At 46.4% G+C, this 27711-nt stretch overlaps 1 protein-coding gene across 4 annotated transcripts in view; it reads right to left on the minus strand.

Annotated features, from left to right (window-relative positions):
• LOC118397187 (RNA-binding protein Nova-1-like) overlaps positions 1–27711 on the minus strand; it is a 60401-nt gene that overhangs the window by 30149 nt on the left and 2541 nt on the right. For 2 of the 4 annotated variants that reach the window (XM_035791707.2, XM_035791705.2), the window contains exons 2-3: positions 26385–26459; positions 16433–16576 (exon numbers count right to left, since the gene is read on the minus strand). In XM_035791707.2, coding sequence (XP_035647600.2) covers positions 16433–16576; positions 26385–26459 — 219 coding nt within the window. The remainder of the gene's footprint in view (positions 1–16432; positions 16577–26384; positions 26460–27711) is intronic. The other 2 variants (XM_035791708.2, XM_035791706.2) reach the window with 1 other exon arrangement.

Below are 27711 nucleotides of genomic sequence, written 5' to 3' on the forward strand. Positions count from 1 at the left end.
AAAGAGAGTTAAAAAGAGAGCGAGAGAGCGAGAGAAGATAGGGGAGAGAGACAGTGGTGGGAAAGGAGGGGTGCTCCAACCCGTCGGAGCACGGGTTGGAGCGAGCGGTCGCATTCGCACTTCGGTCCGCAGGTAGTATTACTTTTCATTACTTTTCATTACATTTCATTATAGTACAACGGTTTGATTTGTCTAATCTTAGCAATTTCTTCTTAGCTAGCTACATAGCCGTCTTTGTATCAAAGATAATTGCGTAATTATCGTATTTCGTCGTCCTAACGTAGTCTACTGCAGCTAGCCACATAGCTAACGTCCACCGTATAGCAGCACCGTAGAAACTATTACACTCAACTGAACGACTTGATTAGTGTAGTGTTAGCTAGCTACATAGTTGTCTTTGCTGTCTTCGTATCCAAGATAATTGTGTAGTTTAGAATGTGTAGTCTTAGAGTGATTATCTTAATTTACCGAGGTTAGCTAGCCAGCTATTTGTCGTCCTGACGTAGGAGACACTGCTAGCTAGCTAACAGCTAACAGCTAACAGCTAGCCAACAACAACCCGGTCGCATTCCGCTTCGCTCCACAGGTAGTATCACATTTTCATTTCATTTCATTACAGCACAACGGTTTGATTTGCTTGATCGTAGCTAGCTACATAGCTAGCTACATAGCCGTCCTTGTATCAAAGATAATTGTGTAGTCTAGAGCGATTTTCTAGGTTAGCTAGCCAGCTATTGTCGTTCTTTTAATGCAACGTAACGTAATCAACACTGCTAGCTAGCCAGCTAGCCCCCCGAATAGCTGCACTGTAGAAACTATTACACTCAACGGAACGCCTTGATTAGTGTAGTGTCAACAACGCAGCCACTGCCAGCTAGCCTACTTCAGCAGTACTGTATCATTTTAATCATTTTAGTCAACAAGATTCTTGCTACGTAAGCTTAACTTTCTGAACATTCGAGACGTGTAGTCCACTTGTCATTCCAATCTCCTTGCATTAGCGTAGCCTCTTCTGTAGCCTGTCAACTATGTGTCTGTCTATCCCTGTTCTCTCCTCTCTGCACAGACCATACAAACGCTCCACACCGCGTGGCCGCGGCCACCCTAATCTGGTGGTCCCAGCGCGCACGACCCACGTGGAGTTCCTGGTCTCCGGTAGCCTCTGGAACTGCCGATCTGCGGCCAACAAGGCAGAGTTCATCTCAGCCTATGCCTCCCTCCAGTCCCTCGACTTCTTGGCACTGACGGAAACATGGATCACCACAGATAACACTGCTACTCCTACTGCTCTCTCCTCGTCCGCCCACGTGTTCTCGCACACCCCGAGAGCTTCTGGTCAGCGGGGTGGTGGCACCGGGATCCTCATCTCTCCCAAGTGGTCATTCTCTCTTCTCCCCTTACCCATCTGTCTATCGCCTCCTTTGAATTCCATGCTGTCACAGTTACCAGCCCTTTCAAGCTTAACATCCTTATCATTTATCGCCCTCCAGGTTCCTCGGAGAGTTCATCAATGAGCTTGATGCCTTGATAAGCTCCTTTCCTGAGGACGGCTCACCTCTCACAGTTCTGGGCGACTTTAACCTCCCCACGTCTACCTTTGACTCATTCCTCTCTGCCTCCTTCTTTCCACTCCTCTCCTCTTTTGACCTCACCCTCTCACCTTCCCCCCCTACTCACAAGGCAGGCAATACGCTCGACCTCATCTTTACTAGATGCTGTTCTTCCACTAACCCCATTGCAACTCCCCTCCAAGTCTCTGACCACTCCCTTGTATCCTTTTCCCTCTCGCTCTCATCCAACACTTCCCACACTGCCCCTACTCGGATGGTATCGCGCCGTCCCAACCTTCGCTCTCTCTCCCCCGCTACTCTCTCCTCTTCCATCCTATCATCTCTTCCCTCTGCTCAAACCTTCTCCAACCTATCTCCTGATTCTGCCTCCTCAACCCTCCTCTCCTCCCTTTCTGCATCCTTTGACTCTCTATGTCCCCTATCCTCCAGGCCGGCTCGGTCCTCCCCTCCCGCTCCGTGGCTCGACGACTCATTGCGAGCTCACAGAACAGGGCTCCGGGCAGCCGAGCGGAAATGGAGGAAAACTCGCCTCCCTGCGGACCTGGCATCCTTTCACTCCCTCCTCTCTACATTTTCCTCCTCTGTCTCTGCTGCTAAAGCCACTTTCTACCACTCTAAATTCCAAGCATCTGCCTCTAACCCTAGGAAGCTCTTTGCCACCTTCTCCTCCCTCCTGAATCCTCCTCCCCTCCCCCTCCTCCCTCTCTGCAGATGACTTTGTCAACCATTTTGAAAAGAATGTCGACGACATCCGATCCTCGTTTGCTAAGTCAAACGACACCGCTGGTTCTGCTCACACTGCCCTACCCTGTGCTCTGACCTCTTTCTCCCCTCTCTCTCCAGATGAAATCTCGCGTCTTGTGACGGCCGGCCGCCCAACAACCTGCCCGCTTGACCCTATCCCCTCCTCTCTTCTCCAGACCATTTCCGGAGACCTTCTCCCTTACCTCACCTCGTTCATCAACTCATCCCTGACCGCTGGCTACGTCCCTTCCGTCCTCAAGAGAGCGAGAGTTGCACCCCTTCTGAAAAAACCTACACTCGATCCCTCCGATGTCAACAACTACAGACCAGTATCCCTTCTTTCTTTTCTCTCCAAAACTCTTGAACGTGCCGTCCTTGGCCAGCTCTACCGCTATCTCTCTCAGAATGACCTTCTTGATCCAAATCAGTCAGGTTTCAAGACTAGTCATTCAACTGAGACTGCTCTTCTCTGCATCACGGAGGCGCTCCGCACTGCTAAAGCTAACTCTCTCTCCTCTGCTCTCATCCTTCTAGACCTATCGGCTGCCTTCGATACTGTGAACCATCAGATCCTCCTCTCCACCCTCTCCGAGTTGGGCATCTCCGGTGCGGCCCACGCTTGGATTGCGTCCTACCTGACAGGTCGCTCCTACCAGGTGGCGTGGCGAGAATCTGTCTCCTCACCACGCGCTCTCACCACTGGTGTCCCCCAGGGCTCTGTTCTAGGCCCTCTCCTATTCTCGCTATACACCAAGTCACTTGGCTCTGTCATAACCTCACATGGTCTCTCCTATCATTGCTATGCAGACGACACACAATTAATCTTCTCCTTTCCCCTTCTGATGACCAGGTGGCGAATCGCATCTCTGCATGTCTGGCAGACATATCAGTGTGGATGACGGCTCACCACCTCAAGCTGAACCTCGGCAAGACGGAGCTGCTCTTCCTCCCGGGGAAGGACTGCCCGTTCCATGATCTCGCCATCACGGTTGACAACTCCATTGTGTCCTCCTCCCAGAGCGCTAAGAACCTTGGCGTGATCCTGGACAACACCCTGTCGTTCTCAACTAACATCAAGGCGGTGGCCCGTTCCTGTAGGTTCATGCTCTACAACATCCGCAGAGTACGACCCTGCCTCACACAGGAAGCGGCGCAGGTCCTAATCCAGGCACTTGTCATCTCCCGTCTGGATTACTGCAACTCGCTGTTGGCTGGGCTCCTGCCTATGCCATTAAACCCCTACAACTCATCCAGAACGCCGCAGCCCGTATGGTGTTCAACCTTCCCAAGTTCTCTCACGTCACCCCGCTCCTCCGCTCTCTCCACTGGCTTCCAGTTGAAGCTCGCATCCGCTACAAGACCATGGTGCTTGCCTACGGAGCTGTGAGGGGAATGGCACCTCAGTACCTCCAGGCTCTGATCAGGCCCTACACCCAAACAAGGGCACTGCGTTCATCCACCTCTGGCCTGCTCGCCTCCCTACCACTGAGGAAGTACAGTTCCCGCTCAGCCCAGTCAAAACTGTTCGCTGCTCTGGCCCCCCAATGGTGGAACAAACTCCCTCACGACGCCAGGACAGCGGAGTCAATCACCACCTTCCGGAGACACCTGAAACCCCACCTCTTTAAGGAATACCTAGGATAGGATAAGTAATCCTTCTCACCCCCCTAAAAGATTTAGATGCACTATTGTAAAGTGGCTGTTCCACTGGATGTCATAAGGTGAATGCACCAATTTGTAAGTCGCTCTGGATAAGAGCGTCTGCTAAATGACTTAAATGAATGAATGAAATGAAAAACACATTCTGCCAGGTTGCTGTAAGGACTCTTGGAAGTTGTAATTTCCATGGACAGTTGTCACACTTTCTTCCAATTAAATTTCAAATGGGTCTAACTGCATGTTAACATGGCCACAGAGCCAGAGTAGGGAGATGTGTCAAACCAGCCGTGTTTGGCTGTGAACCAGGCTGCGTTAGCGAGGAGCAACGTGTTTACTATGGAGATGATTTCAAGTGGCTGATACTACTAACATCCTAAAACATCTGACCCACAATACACAAAGGACAAGCGCACACACACACACACCCACGCACACACACACACAGAAAACTCACACGTCCAAAAGCATACTCACAGAGGCCTATATATACAGCTATAATCACCAAACATTCACTCTGCTTAATGCACACACACCAGGCACACAGACCAAGAAAATAATCACACACTGACACACATATACCTAGAATAGATGCTCTCTTCCAGCTAAACCGTGCACATTTGAAACATATTTGAAACACAGTTACATATACACATTTCAGCAGCTCATTTGTGGTCTCAGGGCTTGTGTGGTAACTGGACCTCGTGTGAATTCTTGGTCAGCCCAGATCAGTCTAACGGTGACTGATTGCCATCCGCATTGGGCTCAGATGGAGGGAGGAGATGAGATCAGAGGAGGAGGAGGTAGGGGGGGGGGGCTGGAGCACTCTGAAACCCTGTCTCATCAACCCCTGGGCCGGGCCGTACTGCACAGACGGCCTAATTATGATACACCCACTCTCCCCTTCGCACACACACACACACACACTATGAATAATGAGGCAGCTACTCTTGGTTAGTGGGTGATGGAGGAGAGCGAGAGGGTAGGAGGGAGGCAGGGAGGGATGAAGGAATGAGGCTAGGGGGGAGAGAAGAGAGGCTCTTGGCTGCCCTCCCTCACTGAACATCACCCCCCCAGCCCTCCCTCTCTGAACATCAACCCCCCAGCCCTCCCTCTCTGAACATCAACCCCCCAGCCCTCCCTCTCTGAACATCAACCCCCCAGCCCTCCCTCTCTGAACATCAACCCCCCAGCCCTCCCTCTCTGAACATCAACCCCCCAGTGTGTGTGTGTGTGTGTGTGTGTGTGTGTGTGTGTGTACGTGTGTGTGTGTGTGTGAGGAGGACAGGAATGGAGGTCTGAGTTTAGACTGGCAGCAGTGGCCCGGGGCTTTAAGGAGCATTAAGGCTGGCTGTGACCTTCTCTGCAGTGGGCCCGGGCTCCAGGGTCAACCAGACCATGGTGGCTCCTGTCGATGGAAAGAGACGGGGGCCTGGTGAAGCCTTCACTCTGGGGATGGGGTGGAGGCAGCTGAAGGCAGTCGATTAGGGCTCTAAGCCTCTAACCCTACCCTCCCACCCCAAATGCTCCCCGTCCTCAACTCTTTTGTGTCATCCACATCAAGAACATCTCCCCTTGGCGGTGTTGGGTACCGCACACCTGTCCCCGCTCGCCCCGCGTCCATCAAAGTTGTCTAAACATCCTGCTGGTCTGGTCTGGTCTGGAGGGTAGCCAGATTGTGTCAGCTGGCATCAACCACCCCACCCTACCCTTTGCCCCTTTGACCATCTACTATCCGTGTGTCAGCTGCCTCCCTTCCTACCCACAGTGACTCACCCTCCGTTACCACCCTCCTCCCTCTATCCTCCACCCGGTCGTGTGGCTCCCCTGACGAGCTGCAGGGTTTATTGGGCCGGTCACTCAGCTTTACTACCGTTTTCACGACTTTATAGACCGCTCTAATCCTGCCCCGCGCTCACCACCCCTTCTCCACGTCTTCTTCTCCACCTCTCCTTCTCCACCTCTCCTTCTCCACCACACCTTCTCCAGCAGCCATGATGATGGAGTCCAGTGGGAGCCGCAGATTCGAAACAGAGCTCTTTTCATTGTTTCCATGGGCACGTGTTGTGAGTCGTGTTGTTCCTTCTAAACTCGTATTCATCTGCACCACAGCGTTTACTCAACAAATGACCTTTTCCATGGAGACGGGGATGCTTGCCGTTTTACATCATATAAAATCTGTTCCCCATTTCATACAGCTGCAAACTGCAATGAGGCAATGGAGCCTGTGAACAGGCCTCAGCCAAATAACAGAGGCTCTGCAGTCTGCACTCAGCCCTACATGGGCTGCTTTTTGAACTGCATTGTTGGTTTGTAAGTGAGCATTTCACGGTAAGGTCTACTACACCTGTTGTATTTGGCACATGTGACAAATAAGATTTGATTTGAATCGCGCAATCCCACGGAAAAACCACATGAAACCCATATGCTTGCCGATGTCGGCACATCCTTTATCACAAGTGCTGTTCTACACCGTGTAAGCACTATCAAAGGCAAACTCACCTATATGAATGTGCTCTCGCTCTCTCCTAAACAAACAGAATCTAACACTCACTGGAGTGTCAAGTAGACAGCTACGTGTCAGTCAATATGTTGTGAAAAAGCTAAACCACCTCCTGGTACAGGACGGCATGTTTTAGAAAACAGCGAAAGATTTCTCAAGTGGAGACCCAGTCTCTGAGACGACACTAGTAAAGACTCTACAGCTGAATCGGTGGATTAGACGTTTCCTTTCAAATGTGGTTCAGCATGAGAACGCCAAAGGTTTGAGTGTATGGGTCAAGGAGAGTCATTTGGCTTTTCCCAGGAAGCGTGGGGGTTTGTCAGGGTTAAGATGCTGCCCCCCCTCGATTCCCCCCCTTTTCTCTCGTTGCCTGTTGGCAGGCGGACTGACGATCCCCTGTCCCCTCGCATCCCGGTTAGAGGTGTAAGGCAGTATAGCGCGCGGCTCCAGAAGAAGCCTCTGAAAAGCAGCCTTCTCCTCTCGCACCTGCCAGGAAGAGGAGGCGTAGGGGGGCTGAAGGCTGGGATCGCACGTGCGGCCCATGGGCGACCCTGGCCTGGGCTGCCTCTCATAGGCCTCTCTGTGTTTAGACTAGAGACAGAATCAGCAGGACTATAATTATGCAGAGGAGAGGGTCTGACTCAACTAACAAAATGCACGGGACACCATTCCTACTCCATCCATTCGCCTCCTCTCTCTCCTCCTCTTTCTACGGATATTTTTACTCTTTCTCTCTCTCTCGTCTGATTTATGGGAGCAGTGTCCTCTTTCAGTCTTTTTGGGGGGTGTTTGTGTGGGTCCAACAGCAGGGTGAAAAAATAGCAATTAGCTATCAGCAAAACAACAATTAGCAATGTCTTTAGTGACTAACGGGGCCAAGGTTTCACCCGTCTTTACTAATGCAGTGGAGCTGAGGCCGCTGCTCTAGGAGTGACATGAAAAACTCACTGACAGTAAAGCATCCCAATTCAACACTGATGTCATTATCATTCATCAAAACCCTATGGCGTTGGATGGCTATGATTTCAACTGACCCAAAATATTTTTTTTTATAAACAGCCTCACCAATTCATGCTGGGCAAACATTAGGTTGATTTACTGTTTCCGTATATCTCCGTAATTAAAAAATACATCGTAAATCACCATATACTGTATTTTTGGTTCGCGAGTTAATAAATATAAACGGTCTCAAATGATCATCTAGAGTGTGTCATGCAAGAGAAGAACAAGACCCCAGAATGTAGACGCCACGCATCATCAGACTCAGGTCAAGGGTTATGAAACCCATCAAGATCTCATCACAAGCCCTGTCAGGGCTCCAGCAGCCATGTGACAATGGGTCCGGCTGTCTCATGACGTGGCTGGACACCAACTGTACTGACCCCAGCCAACACACCCACAGCCCTGCTCCCCTGCCCTGCTCCCCCGCCCTGTTGCCCCCTAATGAGACCCCTCTGCCAGGTCACAGTTAATTAGCGCGCCCCGATCTGCCGCAATTAAAGTGAGAGTGCAGATTGTGTGTTGAAGGGGCCGTTCCAGCTAATGGCTTTGGGGAAATGAACCACAGAGAGGGGGCGAGGATATAGGGGGTTGGGGCGGGCGGACTTGGGGTGTGAAGGGGGGAGCTTTTCACTGGGGATTAGAGATAATGGAGGGACAGGGGGCGGAGCTAGAGGCAGCTGTGGAACCTGGTCTTTTTTTTTAGTGGGGAGATGGGGGTTACCGGGGGTGAGTGGGAGGGGGCACAGGGGGGAGCTTTGTCCCCATGTAAGAGACTGGGTCTGTAAAGATGGGGGGGAGGGCCGCCACTACCGGGGCGGCTCTCTTTTTCAATGAACCTCTTTGTCAGCGCTCACCTTCCATTTTAAAGGGAATGCAAACTACACACAAAGCAGGTCTCCATCAGGCAGTAAAAGTGCAGCACGCTCCTTTAAGACCTTCCATTTCTTTCCGCGGAGAGTTGCGGCATACACTCTCTTTCCCTCAGACAGAGTCTCCACCCACGGCAAGGACATTAGGAGATTTAGACCTTTGCTTCTAACCTCGTTCAGCAACGAGGGACGTCTCCACGGCAACCATAAATGCTAAGTGTCATTGTGGTGAGTGTGCAATCACAGGAGAGCGTACTCGGGGCCCAAACCCTGGTATTGGGTGTCTGCGCGGCAGAGAAACCAGGCAATCCAGTTGGAGCACAGATGGCTCGATTTGCATATAAAGATCTTGTATTTTTCACACGTTCTCCCTTTGAATATCTGTGCTTGAACAGTAGCATAAAGCCAGCGACCATAATCATGATTAAAAGCTCACTATATTTGCTCTATAACTTAATACTTGAAAGTAATGCATTACCTATAACAACCACGATAGACCCAACCAACGTAAACGATCAAAACCACAATGTTATCAAATCCAAAAAGGCTTCGAAACAAATCCAGTTCTCTTATCGAGGTAGAACTTCCATACAAGCAAAAGGTCAATCTGACATTGCTGTGTTTTTGCTTCCCATCCTTTCCGCGGGCGCACAGAAACGACTGCAGCGCTGTTCGCTACCCATTGGTTCCCTGAATCTGTGGCCCCCTCGATCTGAGTCGAACACGGAGAGCCGCTGATGAGCTGCGCAGCCGCAGTCCCACATCACTCTCCTCTCCTCTAGCAGAGACACAAGGCCCGAAGTGACAGACATCTTCCTCTTCCTGCTACACCTGCTGAGGCGAGGAGAGGAGGGGGGAGGGAGGAAGGGAGGGGAGAGGGCGCCGTTGCTTGGGGAGCTGTCACTTTGATTCCGATCACCAAGGCAACAGGGCGTGCAGTGCAGTCCCACAAAACCCTGCTTTGTTTTGGGAGGCAGAGTGGAATACGAGGGGCGTGTTGTCTCCTGCTTTGTACCTCGAGAACACCGTACACACGTATACACACACAAGCATGCATGTGCACCAGTGGAGGCTGCTGAGGGGAGGACGGCTAATAATAACGGCCGGAAAGGAGCAAATGGAATGGCATCAAACACCTGGAAACCATGTGTTCGATGTATTTGATACCATTCCACAGATTCTGCTGCAGCCATTACCACGAGCACGTCGTCCCGAATGAAGGTGCCACCAACCTCCTGTGATGCGAACACAGGAAGTCTCTCTCTCTCAGCTCTCTAACATCCCACAATGCAGCTCAATTCAGATGACAAAACAAGTCAATTGTGGTGGTGATTCAGACGTCTCAGTGGGTGGGGCTGAGCTTTGTGACAACATGTTTCAGGAAAGAACATGTCAACTCTTTTCTCTAACTCAACTCTGTTGTTGAAGCCAGAACGTCTGTTGTCTCCTACACTGTCACTCATGGCGTGTTCCACAGTAACGTTTTTTCACCCCTCTTTTTGTCTGAAGAGGCTGGCCTTGTTGCTTAGCCAAGCAAGCCTAAATAAAGACCACGCATTTTTGTGATGAGCTCGCAGAAAATATGCAGCTGATGACAAGACGTGAAGAGAGAGTCAGGCAGTTTGATAGCCATCAACTATATTCTGCTGGCTTCAGCAGGGTGGTACACAACAACAAGATATATTGTGATTATATCAAATCATACTCATGGCATTGACAAGACATGGAGAGTGAGTTGCATTATTTCATTAACTGCTAGGATAGCACAATGTATCTCCTTAGACAGCATATTTCAGTGGAGGCTGGTGGGAGGAGCTATAGGAGGCCAGGCTCTTTGTTATCGCTGGAATGGAGTCAATGGAACAGAGTCAAATGTGGTTTTCATACGTTTTGATCGGTTTCATACCACTCCATTTATTCCATTCGAGCCATTACAATGAGCCCATCCTCCTATCGCTCCTCCCACCAGCCTCCACTGGTAGAATTACTGTAGCTATCAAACTTATACAACACACCCAAACATGTGGTCAAGCTAGCAACCAAACAAATGCATAACATGCTAAAACAGATCAAGCTATAGGCCAGTGCCTGCACACACACCACACACAGTGTGACATGAACCTCTTGAGGCAGATGGGAGACCAACTCGCTTCCCCCTTCCCCCGCCCTTGAGGAGCTGAGCGGTCACAATGGCAAAGACTCTATTGTCATTAAGAGTGGCCCACCTCTCTCTATTGTCGCTGACAGTTTGGGGCCATCATTGACCATTCAAACCACTGGATATTTATTTCCTTCATCACTCTCCCATTCTGTTTTCCCCTCCCATTCTCTCTGTTCCCCCAATCTGTCACATACACATTCCCACCTCTAATTAAGGCACAACTCTCTCCTTCCACATTCACCTCATCCATTCACACAGCTACTCTCTCAGAAACCTCATCCATTCATACAGCTACTCTCTCAGAAACCTCATCCATTCACACAGCTACACTCTCAGAAACCTCATCCATCCATACAGCTACTCTCTCAGAAACCTCATCCCTTCACACAGCTACTCTCTCAGAAACCTCATCCATTCATACAGCTACTCTCTCAGATACCTCATCCATTCATACAGCTACTCTCTCAGATACCTCATCCCTTCACACAGCTACTCTCTCAGAAACCTCATCCCTTCACACAGCTACTCTCTCAGAAACCTCATCCATTCATACAGCTATTCTCTCAGAAACAAAAGACCCGTAGCCATAATCTCTTTACTTGTGCCTTCAACCATAGAAATTAATATGCCTGCATCAACCCCCTCTACCAACAGGCTCTAGCATTGATTAGTCCTATGTAGGTCTGGGCCTCTTTAGGTCAGGCAGTAGCAGTTGTTGTATAGTCCCAGAGAGGAGACAGCACAGCTGGGGCAGAGCTTTGTCATGCCAGCACAAAGGAAGGATTGAGGTGGGCTATTTTCGACTCCCTTCGTACATAATCAGCCTGTAACAAAAGCCCCCGTCCCTCTCTGTCAGCCAGCCCGGCTACAGCCAATCACAGGACAGCTCTGGCCTGTCTGCTGTGCCGGCAACCACAGAGGTGTATTCTGATTGGTTGCCAGGTCTGATGATGTGATTGGCAGGTGCCCTGTGGCGTGAGATTCACTGGGTCAGATTTCCCCAATTTAGACACAGAAGAGGAACCTGTTCAAAGATTCTTAAAAGAAAGTAAGATAATGACTGGATTCACTGTCCCCTGCATTCTTTTACTGGGGAGAATATTGTTGCAGGACTTTTTTAAAACCAAGTTTCATGACATACAATTTCAGCTGGAGATAATGCACCCGTTTGGTTTTTATTCAAGCATTTTTAAGAAAACATTGCTATTTTTTTACTCTATGGTGTGAGTTATCAGACTGACTGGCTGTGGTGCTGCAGGGGGAGTCTGGGGGGGATATGAGTAACCGTGTGATAAAACTCAGCGGGTGGAAAAAGATTACTGCCTCTCTTCCCTTAACCTTTCCCTGCACACTTAGCCACAGTTCTCATTTCCAGAAGTAAACACAGACTTAGGCCTGTTAGATCAATGGAGGTTATGCAGGGAATGGATTATCAGGGGTTGTTTGATAGTGAGAGTGTAGGGGGTTGATGACAATCATATTTCACCATGCAGGTGGGCAGGATGCTCCCACTCCCGGCACAATTGATCTGTGGGATATGTTGATGGAGGCCGGTCCCAGTGAGCTCTTTTATTATATCTGATTAAAAAGCTGGAGCACATGGAACCGGCGAAGGTACACCACCTCAGAGACTGAAGACAGCAGGGAGAGAGAGAGAATGAGTGAGAGAGAGAGAGAGAGAGAGAGAGAGAGAGAGAGAGAGAGAGAGAGAGAGAGAGAGAGAGAGAGAGAGAGAGAGAGAGAGAGAGAGAGAGATGCAAAATGGGATAGCTGCAAAGGATCGGAGGGAAGAGGAATGCATCTGGGTATATACGTCTGCAGGTAGCTACAATGTCCTGCACCCTGCTATGGATGTGGCTCTTAGATTGATTACCCATGCCTTTCCTGGCTGGGCAGGGTGATTGATGTGGCCTGATGCAGGCAGTGGCAGAGGTGAGTGAAGCCTCTGGGTTAGTTACACAAGGCAGCTGGGTGATGGAGTGGACCTGGACGCGAACAGAATGTCCAGCAGTCTATCTCGCCAAACTGACTACATCACAAACATAGCTGTCATATACAGTCAAGCAAGGCCACCTTGATAATGCCAGAAAACCATTCAAATCAAAACAATAACCCGGTGAAGATAATGTGGATGATGAGGCTGATAAGTAGTAGTTTAATCCTCGTCATTCTAATCCTCCCTGTGCTCCTGTGTGTGCTGCCTGCCTGTGACGTGACAGCCCCATGGTGGCATGGTAGACCATGCAGTGATCACTCAGGCACTGACTGGCACTGAGGAATTATTCAGCCAGTGGGCCGTTTGTTGGCGTTCACGGTGACGTCACACATGACGGAAAACAAAACAAAGCCAGTGGGATTAAGGGGACCTCCTCTGCCCCCACGGTGACGCTGGACACCCTGTCACCAGCCTGTGATCCCTCACTGGGACTACTGCGACTGCTGCTGTTACTACTGGCGACACTGTCACTACTGCTGCTCAATAAAGACCCTCCACATACTAGGATGACATGCACACAGGCACTGAATACAACTAGGTAGCATTGACTCAGCATCAGCCAAGTGCTGTGGAGTTCATGATATTGTATTAAAATGAAGATGGAGTGTATTGCTATTAAAATGAGAATGGTTGCTTTTAAAGCTGCACCAGTAGAGGCAGAGGAGGGGAGAACGGCTCATATGGAATGGCATCAAACCATGTATTTGATACCATTCCACCAATTCCGCTCCAGCCATTACCACGAGCCCGTCCTCCCCAATTAAGGTGCCACCAACCTCTTGTGAGCTGTACATGTATGCCAATGGCATAATGTTGGCAGTGGTGGATACGGGAGAATTTTCTATGTTTTCTAAAGGTAATCAATGACAGAAATCATTAACTGAATAACTGAATTAAACCACAGACGGTAATAATGATTCATCTAGAAAATAGACCGAAAATGAAAACAAACATAAAACTAATTTCACCCAAACGAGTTGGATATGCAATATTGCGGCTTTTCATCCCTCAGTCAAAAAGCTTAGAGCCTAAGCGGCTTAGAAGGGCGAAATCAGTCATGTTGATAATGCCTGGGGGCAGTGGGAAGGGCTGTGGGGTTTGGCAAGGTATTAAATACTGAAAACCGAAATCATGGCAGAGGATTAAGACAAAGCTTCAATATGGTGCCTCACTCCAGCGATAGGGAGGGACAGAGAAGCTGGAGGGAAAGATCAGTGAGCGGTTGGTCAGGGTACGCTAAACGTGGAGGGAGTCAACATTGAGGAACAAGCAACAAGACGGGGGGGACGGGGGGACTGTCGCTCACTTCAAGGGAGAGTTCTTTATTCTTCCACCATCGTCACCTTTGAACCCCATTAAAACGTCCCTATGGTGACTTCATACCGGGAGGGCATACTAAGGGATGGGTGTCATAGGTGGACAACGATAAACGATTTGTAGGTGGTAGCCTGTAGCCTGTAGGTGGGTTCATAGGTAAAAAACATGTAAAGGCTGTGGTCTTTATGAACCATGTGACAATAAGCATTTTACTGTGATGTATCTCCCAAATTTGCAGCAGGTCCTCAATTTAAAGGAGGGAAGGAGACACCACCTCCATTCTCTTGACCTACTTACGGTCTCTGGAGACAGTTAACAGCTTCCAACAACTGGAGAGGTGACCCAGAACAAGTAAGCTCATCACCTGGATGATAATTGGACTGGAAAACACCTAGCTATCTTCTTGTATTCCTTAGTCAGCAGCTAACATATGAAAGTGAACAAGCATATAGCACCTTGGGGCTCTTTGCCATTTAATTATTTTTTTATTTAATTTTAATTGAACCTTTATTTAACTAAGCAAGTCAGTTAAGAACAAATTCTTATTTACAATGACGGCCAAACCCAGACAACGATGAGCCAATTGTGCGCCACCCCATGGGACTCCAATCACAGCCAGTTGTGATACAGCCTGGAATCGAACCAGGGTGTTTGTAGTGACGCCTCAAGCACTGAGATGCAGTGCCTTGTACCTCTGCGCCACTCAGGAGCCTATCATGAAGGCATGAAATTAGAAATGTTGACATTGACTTTCTCAATCAGTTTACAGCATTTCTCAAATGTCAATATCACATACAGCATGAGCGGGAAAAGCCTGACTAACCTGTACCCACGCACATAACCTGTACTAACCTGTACACCCTCTGTATATAGCCTCGTTATTGTTATTCGATTGTGTTACTTTTTCTTTTTTACTTTAGTTTATTTAGTCAATATTTTCGTAACTCTATTTCTTGAACTGCGTCGTTGGTTAAGGGCTTGTAAGAAAGCATTTCACGGTAAAGGACAACACCTGTTGTATTCGGCGCATGTGACAAATAACATTTGATTTGATCAGTTCCAATTGTGCTCTGGGTGCGATGGCTAATGTCTTAACATCTTTGTTCTGCTTGTGATCCCCAAAGAAAGAGTAATGGAGGACACGAGTGGCCGCAGCATCCTTAACCTTCTCTCCCTATAGGCCGAGACACCTGCAGGTATGAGCAAAGACGCTGTCATACAGAGATCTTCCTTCTAATCTACGTTTTTTCAGCCCTTGTAAAATTGAGCAGCGCGCCTCCACTCTGTCCACGCAAGGTTGCATAAAATATGGCCTCTACTTTCCAGTAAACATTGCAGCGGCCTATATTTGGAAGGGGCTGTATCTAATAAATCTTGGCTCCAATAATAATGAATGTTGCCTGTCTCGGCCCAATACTGCTGTGGCCAACTAATTGGTTGGGAATGAAATGCTGGTGAGGCACTATACCAGGGTGAATTGAGGGAGCACGTCTTGTGAGGTGGGACAGAGTCTCAAGCGCTACACAGCCATTTGCTTCTGACTTGATTAAACTTTTTTCATCATTCCCCACGGCACCCACTACGCCCAGCGCCTCCCTCCGTGCCCCCCTCCCAGACGGGACATCGCAGCAGGTGGACCTTTTGATTTGTCACCCAGGAAGAGCCGCCCGGTGCTCATTTGCATACAGATGCCTCCTTCAGTGCAGAGGAAGGACCACCCCCCACCCCCCTCCCCGCACTCCTCCAAGACGACAGAAAGGGGCCCTTAGAGCCATCTCTTTCTTTAGCCCCCTTTCACTCTCTTCCTCCCTCTTTCTGTGGTCCTTTTCACTCTCTATCTCAACCGTTTTCAACATAAGATCGCTATTTACTGCCAATTGCAATAAGGGAGGAGTGTTGGGGGTGGTGGGGGTCTCGCATCTTGCATCTGCTCTAGCTGGCTGGAGTATGGGGTCTTGAGTCCCAGGGAGAGGAGATACAATAGAGATGGCCTGTTCTGTTGACATGGCTAGCAGTAGAAGGATGTACAGGGAATTAGAATGCTCTTCTAACAAGGAGCCCAACATCTGAAACTGATTCTACCTTCTCCCATTTCACATGTCCAGACAAGAATCCCATTGAGTGCAATAGAGATATAACATGTACAGTGATTGGTTCGTCTCATAATTTCAATGTATCCCTTCCTGCCTGTGATGTTCAGAGCAAATTCTCATTGAGCACACAAGCTGCTTCACTGAAAGCCTGGGCACTTAGCTGAGGCGCATCTCATGTGTCTAGCTGTGCAAAATGTAACGTTATGAGGGAATTAAGAGTTTAGGCAAATACAATTTCACCTTTAATTAACCCTAATCCTGTATCTGTGGTGAACTTGACTATTTGTTCGCTCCACGGCTGCATGAAACCTGAGCCCCGACAGAGGCCATGTCTGTTACCCAGTGGAATCAGGTTTCAGACACAACACGTCTGGGAAAAGGGAAGCCTCTTTGAGAGGCAGAGATCAGAAAATAAATTCATATAGTACACTCCGGAAATAAGCTTATTTACTGTATATCGAAAGATCTCTAAAATACAGCGTCATTGATTGAAATATAGCACTGGTCAATGAGCACTCACCAGGGTAGAAGTCTTTGGATTTGGACAGCTTGATGGTGGCGCCGGTCTCTTTCTGCAGCTGGACGATGGTCTGTCCGCCCTTGCCGATGATGGAGCCGGCCGCATAGCTGGGGATCAGAACCTTCAGGAAGTACTCACCTTCCTCTGCAGGCAGGAAACAGAAAAGGAAGTAAGAATATACTACACTCATTTACCTGTAGTAAAATCATACAGCCATCTCTGTTTTGCACCCTCTTTCTCCCCCAACAACTATCCCCTTTCTATGCATTTACAGCTGTAAACCTCCCCCCCAATTTCCATGGTATCCAATTGGTAGTAGTTACAGTCTTGTCTCATTGCTGCAACTCCCGTATGGACTCGGGAGAGGCAAAGGTCAAGAGCCATGCATCCACCGAAACACAACCCAACCTAGCCGCACTGCTTCTTGACACAACACACATAGAACCCGGAAGCCAGCTGCACCAATGTGTTGGAGGAAACACCGTACACCTAGGAGTCGCCCGCCACAGGAGTCGCTAGTCCCTGCCAGCCAAACCCTCCCTAACCCGGACGACGCTGGGCCAACTGTGCGTCGCCCCATGGACCTCCCGGTCGGTTGCGACAGAGCCAGAATCTCTGGCAGCACATCTAGCACTGCGATGCAGAACCTTAAGACCACTGCGCCACCAGGGAGGCCCCAGCTCATTTCACTAATTATTTTAATCTAATTTTTGCGTTTCACAGAAGAACCTACTCTTTGTCATCATCTTGGCAGACCGTTATTAATAAAGGGACGGGATTTGTTAAATCTAATCGAATAGATGTAATGCTTTTGGAAACACAGTCACACATTGCATAACCATATTCCCTTATATACACCATCTATTGCTACACAGTCTGGTTTCCATAAATGTCCCTTACACTTTGTCCAGTTTCGAAACTACTGTATACATTAACAGAGAAAACTTTGACATTGCTCTCAGCCCACCCTTCTTGGATATAGGACAAAACATGAAGGCACACAGGCCTAGGAACACAACTGAAACATCAAAGACATGAAGGCATTGCTTCAAAGCGTGCAGATGGGGGTTTAGCAGCAGAGAGGAAACAACCCCCCGGAACAAAAGTACCTTTGTTTTGTAGGGCGATAGCTACCTGCCTCCTGAAGCGTCCACATGCTTCCCATCCAGAACTGTTCAGAACAGTTCCTGCATATATTATAACAACATTCTGTGACATTTTTGTTCATTTGGGACATTTTTTTTTTGTTGCTCTTCGTTCACACGACATTCTTTCTCGAGGCAAGCCGAAGTTCAAAAGCCGAAGTCTACGCCCCTTCGTCGGTGATTGGTCACCAGTAGGGATTCGTCATTGAAGTGTTTGTTGCCATTCAATGATAGACGACTCGTTTTCATGCACATTTTTTTCACTGGAGAAATACTGAACCAAACATCCTCGTTAGATGTAAAATTGTGCAACTAAGATCTCCTTGGCAAGAACGTCCAAATGAATGACAGATTTCTTGAATTCTGACTATTTTGAGGAAGTGTTTTACTGGCTACGGCATCTCAAGATAGACAAACAGTTTTTTCTAGTTTTTCAAGCAAAGGTCTTTCAAGCGGTCGAGCACACTTGCATACCTAGGCGCCAGCTGAACTGAAGCATGTGGAAGCCTTAACTTCTTTGAGATAGGGGGCGCTCTTTTAATTTGTGGATAAAAAACGTTCCCGTTTTAAACAAGATATTTTGTCACGAAAAGATGCTCAACTATGCATGTAATTGACAGCTTTGGAAAGAAAAAACTCTGATGTTTCCAAAACTGCAAAGATATTATCTGTGAGTGCCCCAGAACTAATGCTACAGGCGAAACCAAGATGAAGTTTCATACAGGAAATACCCCAGATTCTGAAGGCGCTGTGTTCCAATGTCTCCTTATATGGCTGTGAATGCGCCAGGAATGAGCCTGCCCTTTCTGTCGTTTCCCCAAGGTGTCTGCAGCATTGTGGCATATTTGTAGGCATATCATTGGAAGATTGACCATAAGAGACTATATTTACCAGGTGTCCACCCGGTGTCCTGCGTCGAAATTATTGCGTAATCTCCAGGTCCATGCACGTTCCATTTCTTCAGAGGATTAACTAAACTGCCACGAATGACTTATCATCGAATAGATATGTGAAAAACACCTTGAGGATTGATTCTGAACAACGTATGCCATGTTTCTGTCGATATCATGGAGTTCATTTGGAAAAAAGTTCGCGTTTTAATGACTTCATTTTCGTTTTTTTCTTACCCAAACGTGATGAAGAAAACGGAGCGATTTGTCTAAACAAATAATATTTTTGTAAAAACTGAACATTTGCTATCTAACTTAGAGTCTCCTCATTGAAAACATCTGAAGTTCTTCAAAGGTGAATGATTTTACTTGAATGCTTTTCTTGTTTTTGTGAAAATGTTGCATGCTGAATGCCAGGTTTAATCCTATGCTAGGCTATCAATATTGTTACACAAATGCTTGTTTTGCTATGGTTGAAAAGCATATTTTGAAAATCTGAGATGACAGTGTTGTTAACAAAAGGCTAAGCTTGAGAACTAGCATATTTATTTCATTTCATTTGCGATTTTCATGAATAGTTAACGTTGCGTTATGGTAATGAGTTTTAGGCTGTATTCACGATCCCGGATCCGGGATGGCTAGAATCAACAACCGGCTGTAGCCTATTCCCTGACAGGGACTTTAAGGTCTATATAGCCTCTTCCCTGACAGGGACTTTAAGGTCTATAGCCTCTTCCCTGACAGGGACTTTAAGGTCTATAGCCTTTTCCCTGACAGGGACTTTACGTTCTATAGCCTCTTCCCTGACAGGGACTTTAAGTTCTATAGCCTCTTCCCTGACAGGGACTTAAAGGTCTATAGCCTCTTCCATGACAGGGACTTTAAGGTCTATAGCCTCTTCCCTGGCTGAGACTTTAACCCTCAAACTACCGACTGGGGACATTCTGACCCCATAGGCATACTTTTGATCATAGCCCTAAGGTGGTTTTATTCAATTCTTCCATTTATTTCATGACTTTGTCAGTCCACTTTTTCTTAATAAGTCAAAATAATTGTTTGGATTTTCTTTTTTACATTCAAGTCCTTTGGGGTCATTCTGACCCCCAGGCAAATACACATCATTCTGCCTATAGAAATGGTATATATAGGACCTTCATTTGAATCTATGTTTCTCTGGGGACATAATTACAAATTATCCATGCCACCAGAGGGTTTAGATAGACGGATCACCTGCAAAGATATAGCTCCCCATGTACTCACCTAAAATTAGACTTTTCTGTACCACATATCGCATGACCGTGTACAAAAGCACCTTAATTTTGTGAATATAAAAATCTGCCATAGGTATACCAAGTCTGCCAACAGTCTAAATACTAGATAGAACTGCAATACAGAACTCAGATATGTTCTGAATCTCTGTGTATTCTCAGAAAAGTCATTATTCTAGGGCAGGGCCCTCCAACCCTGTTCCTGGAGAGTTATCGTCCTGTCGATAAGATGAATCGGGTTAGTTACAACTGGGATTGGAATGAAAACCTCCAGGAGGGTGGCTCTCCAGGAACAGGGTTGGAGATCCCTGTTCTTGGGAAAATCAAAAAAACGATTGATTTGAATCCAGGTTTCTCCAGAGACATAATATTAAGCTGAGCAGCTCAAGTCCCTGGTTCACCTGGAGAAGATTGACCCCAAGAGAAACATGTAAGAAGGGGTGTGTTATAACGAGCCTCTGTTGGCTGTCATGGACAAAGTGTTTTATATTTATTTAGGTGGAGGGGGACCTGTTGGAGTGATCTTGACCTGAGATATGGATATGGAGCATCTTATGTACTTGCCTATGGTTATAACTGGTTATAACTGGTTATAACTGGTTATAACTAGGTATGACCGTGTACAAAATCAAAATAACCGAAGATACATGCTTCGTCGCAGTCAAAATAGCTCATAAAAGTATGTCAGTGGTAGGAATGCTTGGTAGAATTGTAACACAGAAACCAGTTAGCTTCCCCTCTGAATGTATATATAGGGAAGGGGGATACCTAGTCAGTTGTACAACTGAATGCATCTTCCACATTTAAACCAGGCCCTCTGAATCAGAGCAGTGCGGAGGGCTGCCTTAATCGACATCCACGTCTTTCGGCGCCCAAAGAACAGTGGGTTAACTGCCTTGCTCCGCAGCAGAACGATATATTTTTACCTTGTCAGCTCAGGGATTCAATCCAGCAACCTTTTGGTTACTGGCCCAACGCTCCTACCCGCCAGGCTACCTGCCGAGTGTAGCCTGGCGGTGCTGATTTGTATATACTTTTGTATTGGTGTGTACTCTCTGAAAAATAGTTATTCTACAGAAAATGATATATAAATACCAGAATTCCTTTTAATATCCTCCAATATTCTATATGTGCAACTTGTTATGGTATTTTGGTTGCTATAACATTTGTTTTGAAGTGACTTTAAGGATTTGGGTATGCTTTTTTAAGCATCCTGCCATAGACCCTACCACTCCCATTGTTTCACTAGCAGTGATGCTAATGCTGGCTGTGGGGTAAGTAAATAAAGCAAACTAAGCCATATGTCTCTCAGGAACAATGAGTGAATTCCTTTTTGTCCCAAAACTGTAGCATATTTCAAATGTTGGTGTACTGCCCCTTTCAATGACAGACATTTTTACCACAAATATGACACAATTCATACTTACATAACTGAATGATATTACAATCAAATGATGGTAAATCAGCTTTTTAGTGTTAATGTGGATGTGTTAATGTGGATTTTTTTCTTATTTTCGTTTTACAGAATATGCTAATTAAGCGTAGCTAAAACCGTAGCTAAAATAACAGTCTGTTTATATTTTATTTTTTATTATCTGATAACATTATTTACATGTCTAATGATGTTTTGAAAATAATTAAGCTGACCCAAGATGGTAAATCACGTATGTAAAATATGTTGGTAGTTTAAGGGTTAAGGTGACAATGTATCCCAGTGTCTCAACCAATCGCATGGGTCCTCTCCTCCTCTCCTAATATTCCACCACAATTAATCCAGGTTGCCTCCCCCAAGGCGGCAGATATAAATAGGATTATTATTAAGTGGGCATGGTCTTGTGTCACTTCACGACACACATGCACTGTTGATGGAACAAGGCACAATACCTGTTCTATACTAATGCAACAGCAATCAATCCACTGTGCAAGATGTGGAGAGGGGGGGGGGGGGTCATGAGTTACGACACCGATTATAATGATGGCTACCCTCACACTTTGACTTGAGATGCAATAAAATAGTGACACCTCTTGCATGTGTATTGATGACTTCCTAGCATGTATTCAGGAGTGTCTCGTATTTCTAACCAAGAACACTGAGTACCTCATAGAGTGACGGTGATGGTGAGAGGGGTGCAGGCAGGCAGACAGAATTAGGTTTTGGTCTGGCCAGGGGAATCATCAGCAAATTGAGGGAGTTCATTATCTTTCATCGAAACACTCACTGGTCCTGCTATAATCTCATTAATCGATGCACCCCCTCTTGTTGTGTTTGTGTGTGTGCGCGCATGCGTGCGTGTGTGCAGAGAGTCTGTTTGTTATAAATAGTGTTTTCTAAGCACGGCTTTTCTCCTCGGCATGCTCCAAATCATAGAACTGCACCATTGGCACCGTCTGGGACCTGGTCTGTTGAACCAACCCAAGGGCGATGGAGAGAGAGCGCTTTACACGAGGAGGAAATACGATACTTTCCCTTCTAACTGTGAGTAAGGTCATAGACATGAAATCCTACATAGAGCTGGGACGGACCTTTGTGTTTTAAAGCAGGTTATAGAATTGTTTTCTCCCACACAGCACTGCCTGACAGTGAGCCTGCCTACGCTGAGTATAAGAAGCAGCAGAACTGCCTGTGTTCTGCAATGACCCAGATTCCAAATAAAGCCAAGACTGACCTCATTTTGATTGGGGTAGATCTACTTTTAACCAGCCTCAATTGATAAGTAATATCAAACACAAACGGGTTCTGCTGCTGCACATGAACCCTGGTACGCACTACACAACACACGTATACACACACAAATACAACAAATACACAGACAGACAGGTGGACATACATACATACTGTATATCCATAGAAACATCTCATAAACAGTAAACACACACCTTTCATACACAGTGGGCATTTTTTTTTTATACATGACAATTATGTTCTAATTGTCTCTGTTTAAGATACTTGTTTTATACAGATCTGACTGTGTCATGGCGAATCCCAGTCCCTGAGATGATCATCCTGAATGCAGCCCTTACTAATCAAGCATGATGACTGTGCACAGTTGCTCGGCTACTCCTGTCTAGACAATCAGCACGCATTCTACATCGATCTCTGATCGGGAACATAAAACCACTCGCTCTAACCCGGTCAGATTTAGTTCCTCGACGGTGTCACCAAGGAAGGCTAGGGCAGAACACCCTTAGATTGAATTAGTACGTCTGGTGAGAAGAGGCTTTCAGATGAACTGTTGGTTTTAAATATTTAGCTGATACGTCCCAGTGAGGACTGTGGATGGATTGATATAAATGAGCATGGACCTGACAGAGATGTGATCCGCCCCGAGCAGATGTTAGGCATCAGGATTGTAGTTCCTGGTCTTTGCTTTCTTTCCTCTTACACAACACAGACAGGATCCCAGCAGTTCAGGTTTCTGGAGGAACACAGTCATTTCCTCTTTACTTGTCAGTGCATAAGACTTGAAGGTATACTTCAGGATTTTGGCAACGAGGCCCCTTATCTATGTCCCCAGAGTCAGATAAACTTGTGGATACCATTTTTATGTCTACGCGCACAGTTTTAAGAAAGTTGCTAACTAGTGCTAGCGCAATTGCTAACCAGCGTTAGTGTAATGAATGGAAGTCTATAGGTATCTGCTAGCACGCTAGTTAGCATTGGCTTGCGAATCTCTAACTTCCTGAGTGGCGCAGCAGTCTAAGGCACAGTATCTCAGTGCTAGACGCATCACTACAGACCCTGGTTTGATTCCAGGCTGTATCACAACCAGGCCGTGATTGGGAGTCCCATAGTGTGGCACACAATTGGTCCAGCGTCATCCCGGGTTAGGGTTTGGCCGGGGTAGGCCGTCATTGTAAATAAGAAATTGTTCTTAACTGCCCAGTTAAATAAAGGTAAAATAAAAAAACATTTTGCTTCCAACTCACCAACTACTGGGAAAACAACAAAGTGAGCCAGCTAGGTCAGAATACATCCAACATGTCTTACTCCTACTATGCTTGGCGTTGGATCAGTGTCATTTGTTCAAGAGTGTGCGTGTCATTATATCTGTATGTAAGGGGTAGCTACAATAAATAATGAATAGGCATCTGACATAATAAACTAGTTGGTAAACACAGCAATCTGTTGCTAGGGGCTCCCAGGAGTCCTGGAGCCCAGAATAGGCTCCATCAGCCTGGACGGTTCAAATCTGGGGATCTGGTGTCGGGGGCTGGGTGTGCCTCTGGGCTAGGCTAAAGCATTGGGGTGTTATAAAAATCCAGTTCACTTAAGCTGGGTGAGTTTGTGTGGGGGAGCGGAGCTTAGTCTCACCCTCCACTCCTTTTGTTCAAGTTAAATCTCCACACCAGTTAGTGGACAACCACCTGTCTTGGTTCTATATGGGGTTACTCTGAGTCATGAAACCTAGAACATGAATAAGAAAAAAGTATTTCACATCTGTAGCCATTCTGTTGTCGCGGGGTATTTTCAAGGTCACCAGTTAATCTGTATGAACTTCTTGGTGGCTGTCCTCTGTTCCTTATGTAGCCAGGTGCATAATGTGTTTCGGTTGGGTCTAACCAGTGTATAGTCTTTTCAAAATGTCCCCCCTTGTAGTGTCCACATTTGAGCCTTTCCGGACACGGCTATCTGAACTATGCTAATGCCCATGCTGAGCGCCACTCCATCTCCAGTGTATTTGAGTGTGTGAAAAGCGCCATGCATTGTTCGTCAAGCACGGCTGTTTCGAGAGGGGGCTAGATCTTCCCCTCTGCATCGCTCTTTTCATCGCTCTCATCCATATTCATTGTGAGGTCTCTCCTCCACTCGGCGGCGGGCTGGAGGAGACAGGCGACTTCAGTGTCCAATTGTAAGCAACCATTTCGAGAGCATCACCCGAAACCCCGCCCTATACAATGGGATTTTTTTTTATTTTGTTTGACGCAGTGCTTTAAAAAAAGAACGGATGATGAAGAAGAAGAAGCAGCGCCCCCTTCATGTTCATGGTAATGGATGGGGATCGATGGGCAGACACGGCTGCATGTGGTTGCTGGGGGTAGGTAGTGAATGGCAGCTGGTGATTGATGAGGTGGGTGGGTAGGTGGAGAAGAGGGAGTAGTCGTGATGGTCTGAAGGAGAACCATGATTAGCATGGATGGAGAGAAAGAGAGCGCCGTGCTGCCTTGAAACGCTCAGTTGAAAAACAGCCATGCCGCAGAGAAGTGGGAGGACACGCAGTGTTTTGGCTACAACAGCCCGAGCTGACACACACTGGGTGACTATGAGATTGGCAGGCGATAGGCCAGGACAACGCTTATATTTGCCCTTTGTCCATAGTGCTCCTTCACCATCATTGACAAATCAATATCCAAATGTTTATGCAAAGCCTTTAGAAAAACCAGCTCTGCTATTTTTGGGCTTTTTCACTCTGTGAAAGTGTGACGCATTCTCCTCAGCACCAATGGATAGATCCGGGGGAAGGTAAGTCAGCTCAGCTCCGGAGGGGAAAGCAACACAAAACACGAGCGATGCGATCGCTAACATCAAAGGCCCTGTCCTATAGACCGATGTCTCAGTGCTCTGTATGGTATCTGCCAGGCGGGGGTGGGTTGGGTTGGAGAATAACTACTCGTCTGAGTCCTCATCCCCCCCTGTTCACCCTCCACGGACGTATTCACAGTCTCCTCACGTCATTTGGCAAGGGCATTAGAAGGCCTCCTCACCACTGTCCACTGAAGCCACTTTGGTGCCAGTCCATCCATTAACGAAATGACTTCCACATATCTCATTATAGTGGACAGAATCTTTTTATTTATAAGAGGGGAGTTGGGCTGAAGACCTATCTGAATATGCGTCCCATGGTATGCAGTGGGAGCAAGTCAAGCATGTGGATGGTAAAAAAAATCAAACCAAAGGAGTCAGTGATCCCCCCCTGATATGAATGTCACCTTATGTAACATATAATCATGATTTAGAGCCTCTACAGGTTACAGCACAATGTCCTCTCATCCCATCTCTTCTGCAGTATGACCGAGACCGAGATGAACAATCAGAAGAGTAGACAATATTTAGAGAACACAACATCCATTGAGGTTTAAATATGTCTAATCCACGTTATCATCATTCCCAATCAATCCCCCCTTTAACAATGTCATGCAAAAGGAATGAAGGTGATCGGGTCAATTACGAAATGATCAACAACCAATTTCATATACACAACATATCCAATAGATGTGCAAATATTACAAATGTGATAACCTTTTCAATTCCACAAATGTGAATAGCATGGCAAAATAAGCATGGCAGTTTAACATGAAAATGGATGCTATGGATTTACGTATATAAAACGTAAACATATGCCTACATTTTCTGCAGATGATATGCTTAAAATCAAAGCTTCCATTGATAGTCCATAAGATGCTTATGAATTGAGATACATTTAATCAGTTTAGCTCAATTAAAGATGTAGGCCAAATATATTAAATCAGATTTAGAGGTTTTCCAGAAATAGTTTCAGAAAAGATTGGGTTATTTTAGTCTGCAGACTATTTTTTGCCTTTCTTTAGGAACTATTCATATCACTGTCAAACTGCTATAACAATATTGTAATTTAGTAAGCGAATAGCAAAAGAAATTAGAATAATAACAAAATCAAAGTGTCTCTCTTACCATGTGCCTCAGAGTGTGATTCCTGGTGAGGGAATACAATGCCTTCAGTTTCAAAAAGGGGCTGCAGGAAGGCCACTATACAGGAAGAGGAAGCACATTGTGTGTGTGTGGCAAAACTTAATGTTATCACACATAATTATGAGGTACTGTGCTCCCCTGTAACTGGCATCAATGTCCTGAAGTCGACAACTGGTTCTGTTTAACCACAAACAACCTGCACATGAGGCCTGTTGATTTAGGTATTGGGCTCCAATATGGACAGGCCTCTAGCTAGCCTACGTACAGTGTAAATGGTTGCTCTGCTATTGACACATTCAAATGCTCGTGAGTATTGTGATGACGAGGGTATCGTTTAGAATGGCCTCAGTGGATTTTTAGTGAACAAGTTCTGAATGTTTGTGTGCAATGCAAATATTAAAACATCAAGCTATTGAAGCGGTTGCTGCTACAATGCTTTACTACTTGGCAGTCATCATGTCTGAGCATTTATGTGTTCTTATAAAGCGTGTATCTTTCCGGGACCTTGCTCTTTATATCACTTCTGAGGAAGTCGTTCTGATTTTTAAAGAAAAACAAACTGGCATTTTACTACGGTACAATCTCATTGAGTAGACGCATGTGTGTAGGTGTTTTGACTGGGCGTCTGACTACAATACTCCATGGGAAAGTTGTGGTTGTTACTGCACTCTAGCTGTTCTCATAATCACAGACATTTAATTTGGTCAAATGGATGAGATGTGTGTGTAGGTAATGTCTCCCAAGAGTGCTGCATGTTTTTTTTAGATATGTGCAGCTGAGTATCGATTCCTTTTAACAAAGTTGTCTCACTTCATTTCTTTGGCAGCGTTTGATCATCGTAATGCATTGTGGGAAATTACTTTTTGGGTCACTATATAGCTATTTCTGGTTGTAAACAATATCATGATATTGTTATGTGTGTGGTAGGTAGGCGCACCACACTAAAATTAATATTCTACAATATATTTTGTTTACCTTCAAAAATGTTTTGTAAGCCTATCAAAAGTCCACGAAGTCAGGATAAGTAAATATTAATGGTATAGTAATAATGACTAGAAGGTTGGAAATGCTTGGCGCTTAAGAGCAATGTAAAAAAAAAAAATGCTGATTACCTACGGTGACATCCATGTTTGATCCAACCAGTGAATATAATCATGATTAGAATGTATTCATTGTCAATGTAGCCTTTCTTTAATGAGAGGTGCAGTATTTGGACTGCTACAATGATAATGATGAAGTATAAGCAGTGACTGCATAATAGCGGATGACAATGTTGCACTGAAATGGCGACATATACTGTAGACTCCTG

This window comes from Oncorhynchus keta, chromosome 18, assembly GCF_023373465.1.
Source record: "Oncorhynchus keta strain PuntledgeMale-10-30-2019 chromosome 18, Oket_V2, whole genome shotgun sequence".
Classification (NCBI taxonomy): domain Eukaryota; kingdom Metazoa; phylum Chordata; class Actinopteri; order Salmoniformes; family Salmonidae; genus Oncorhynchus; species Oncorhynchus keta.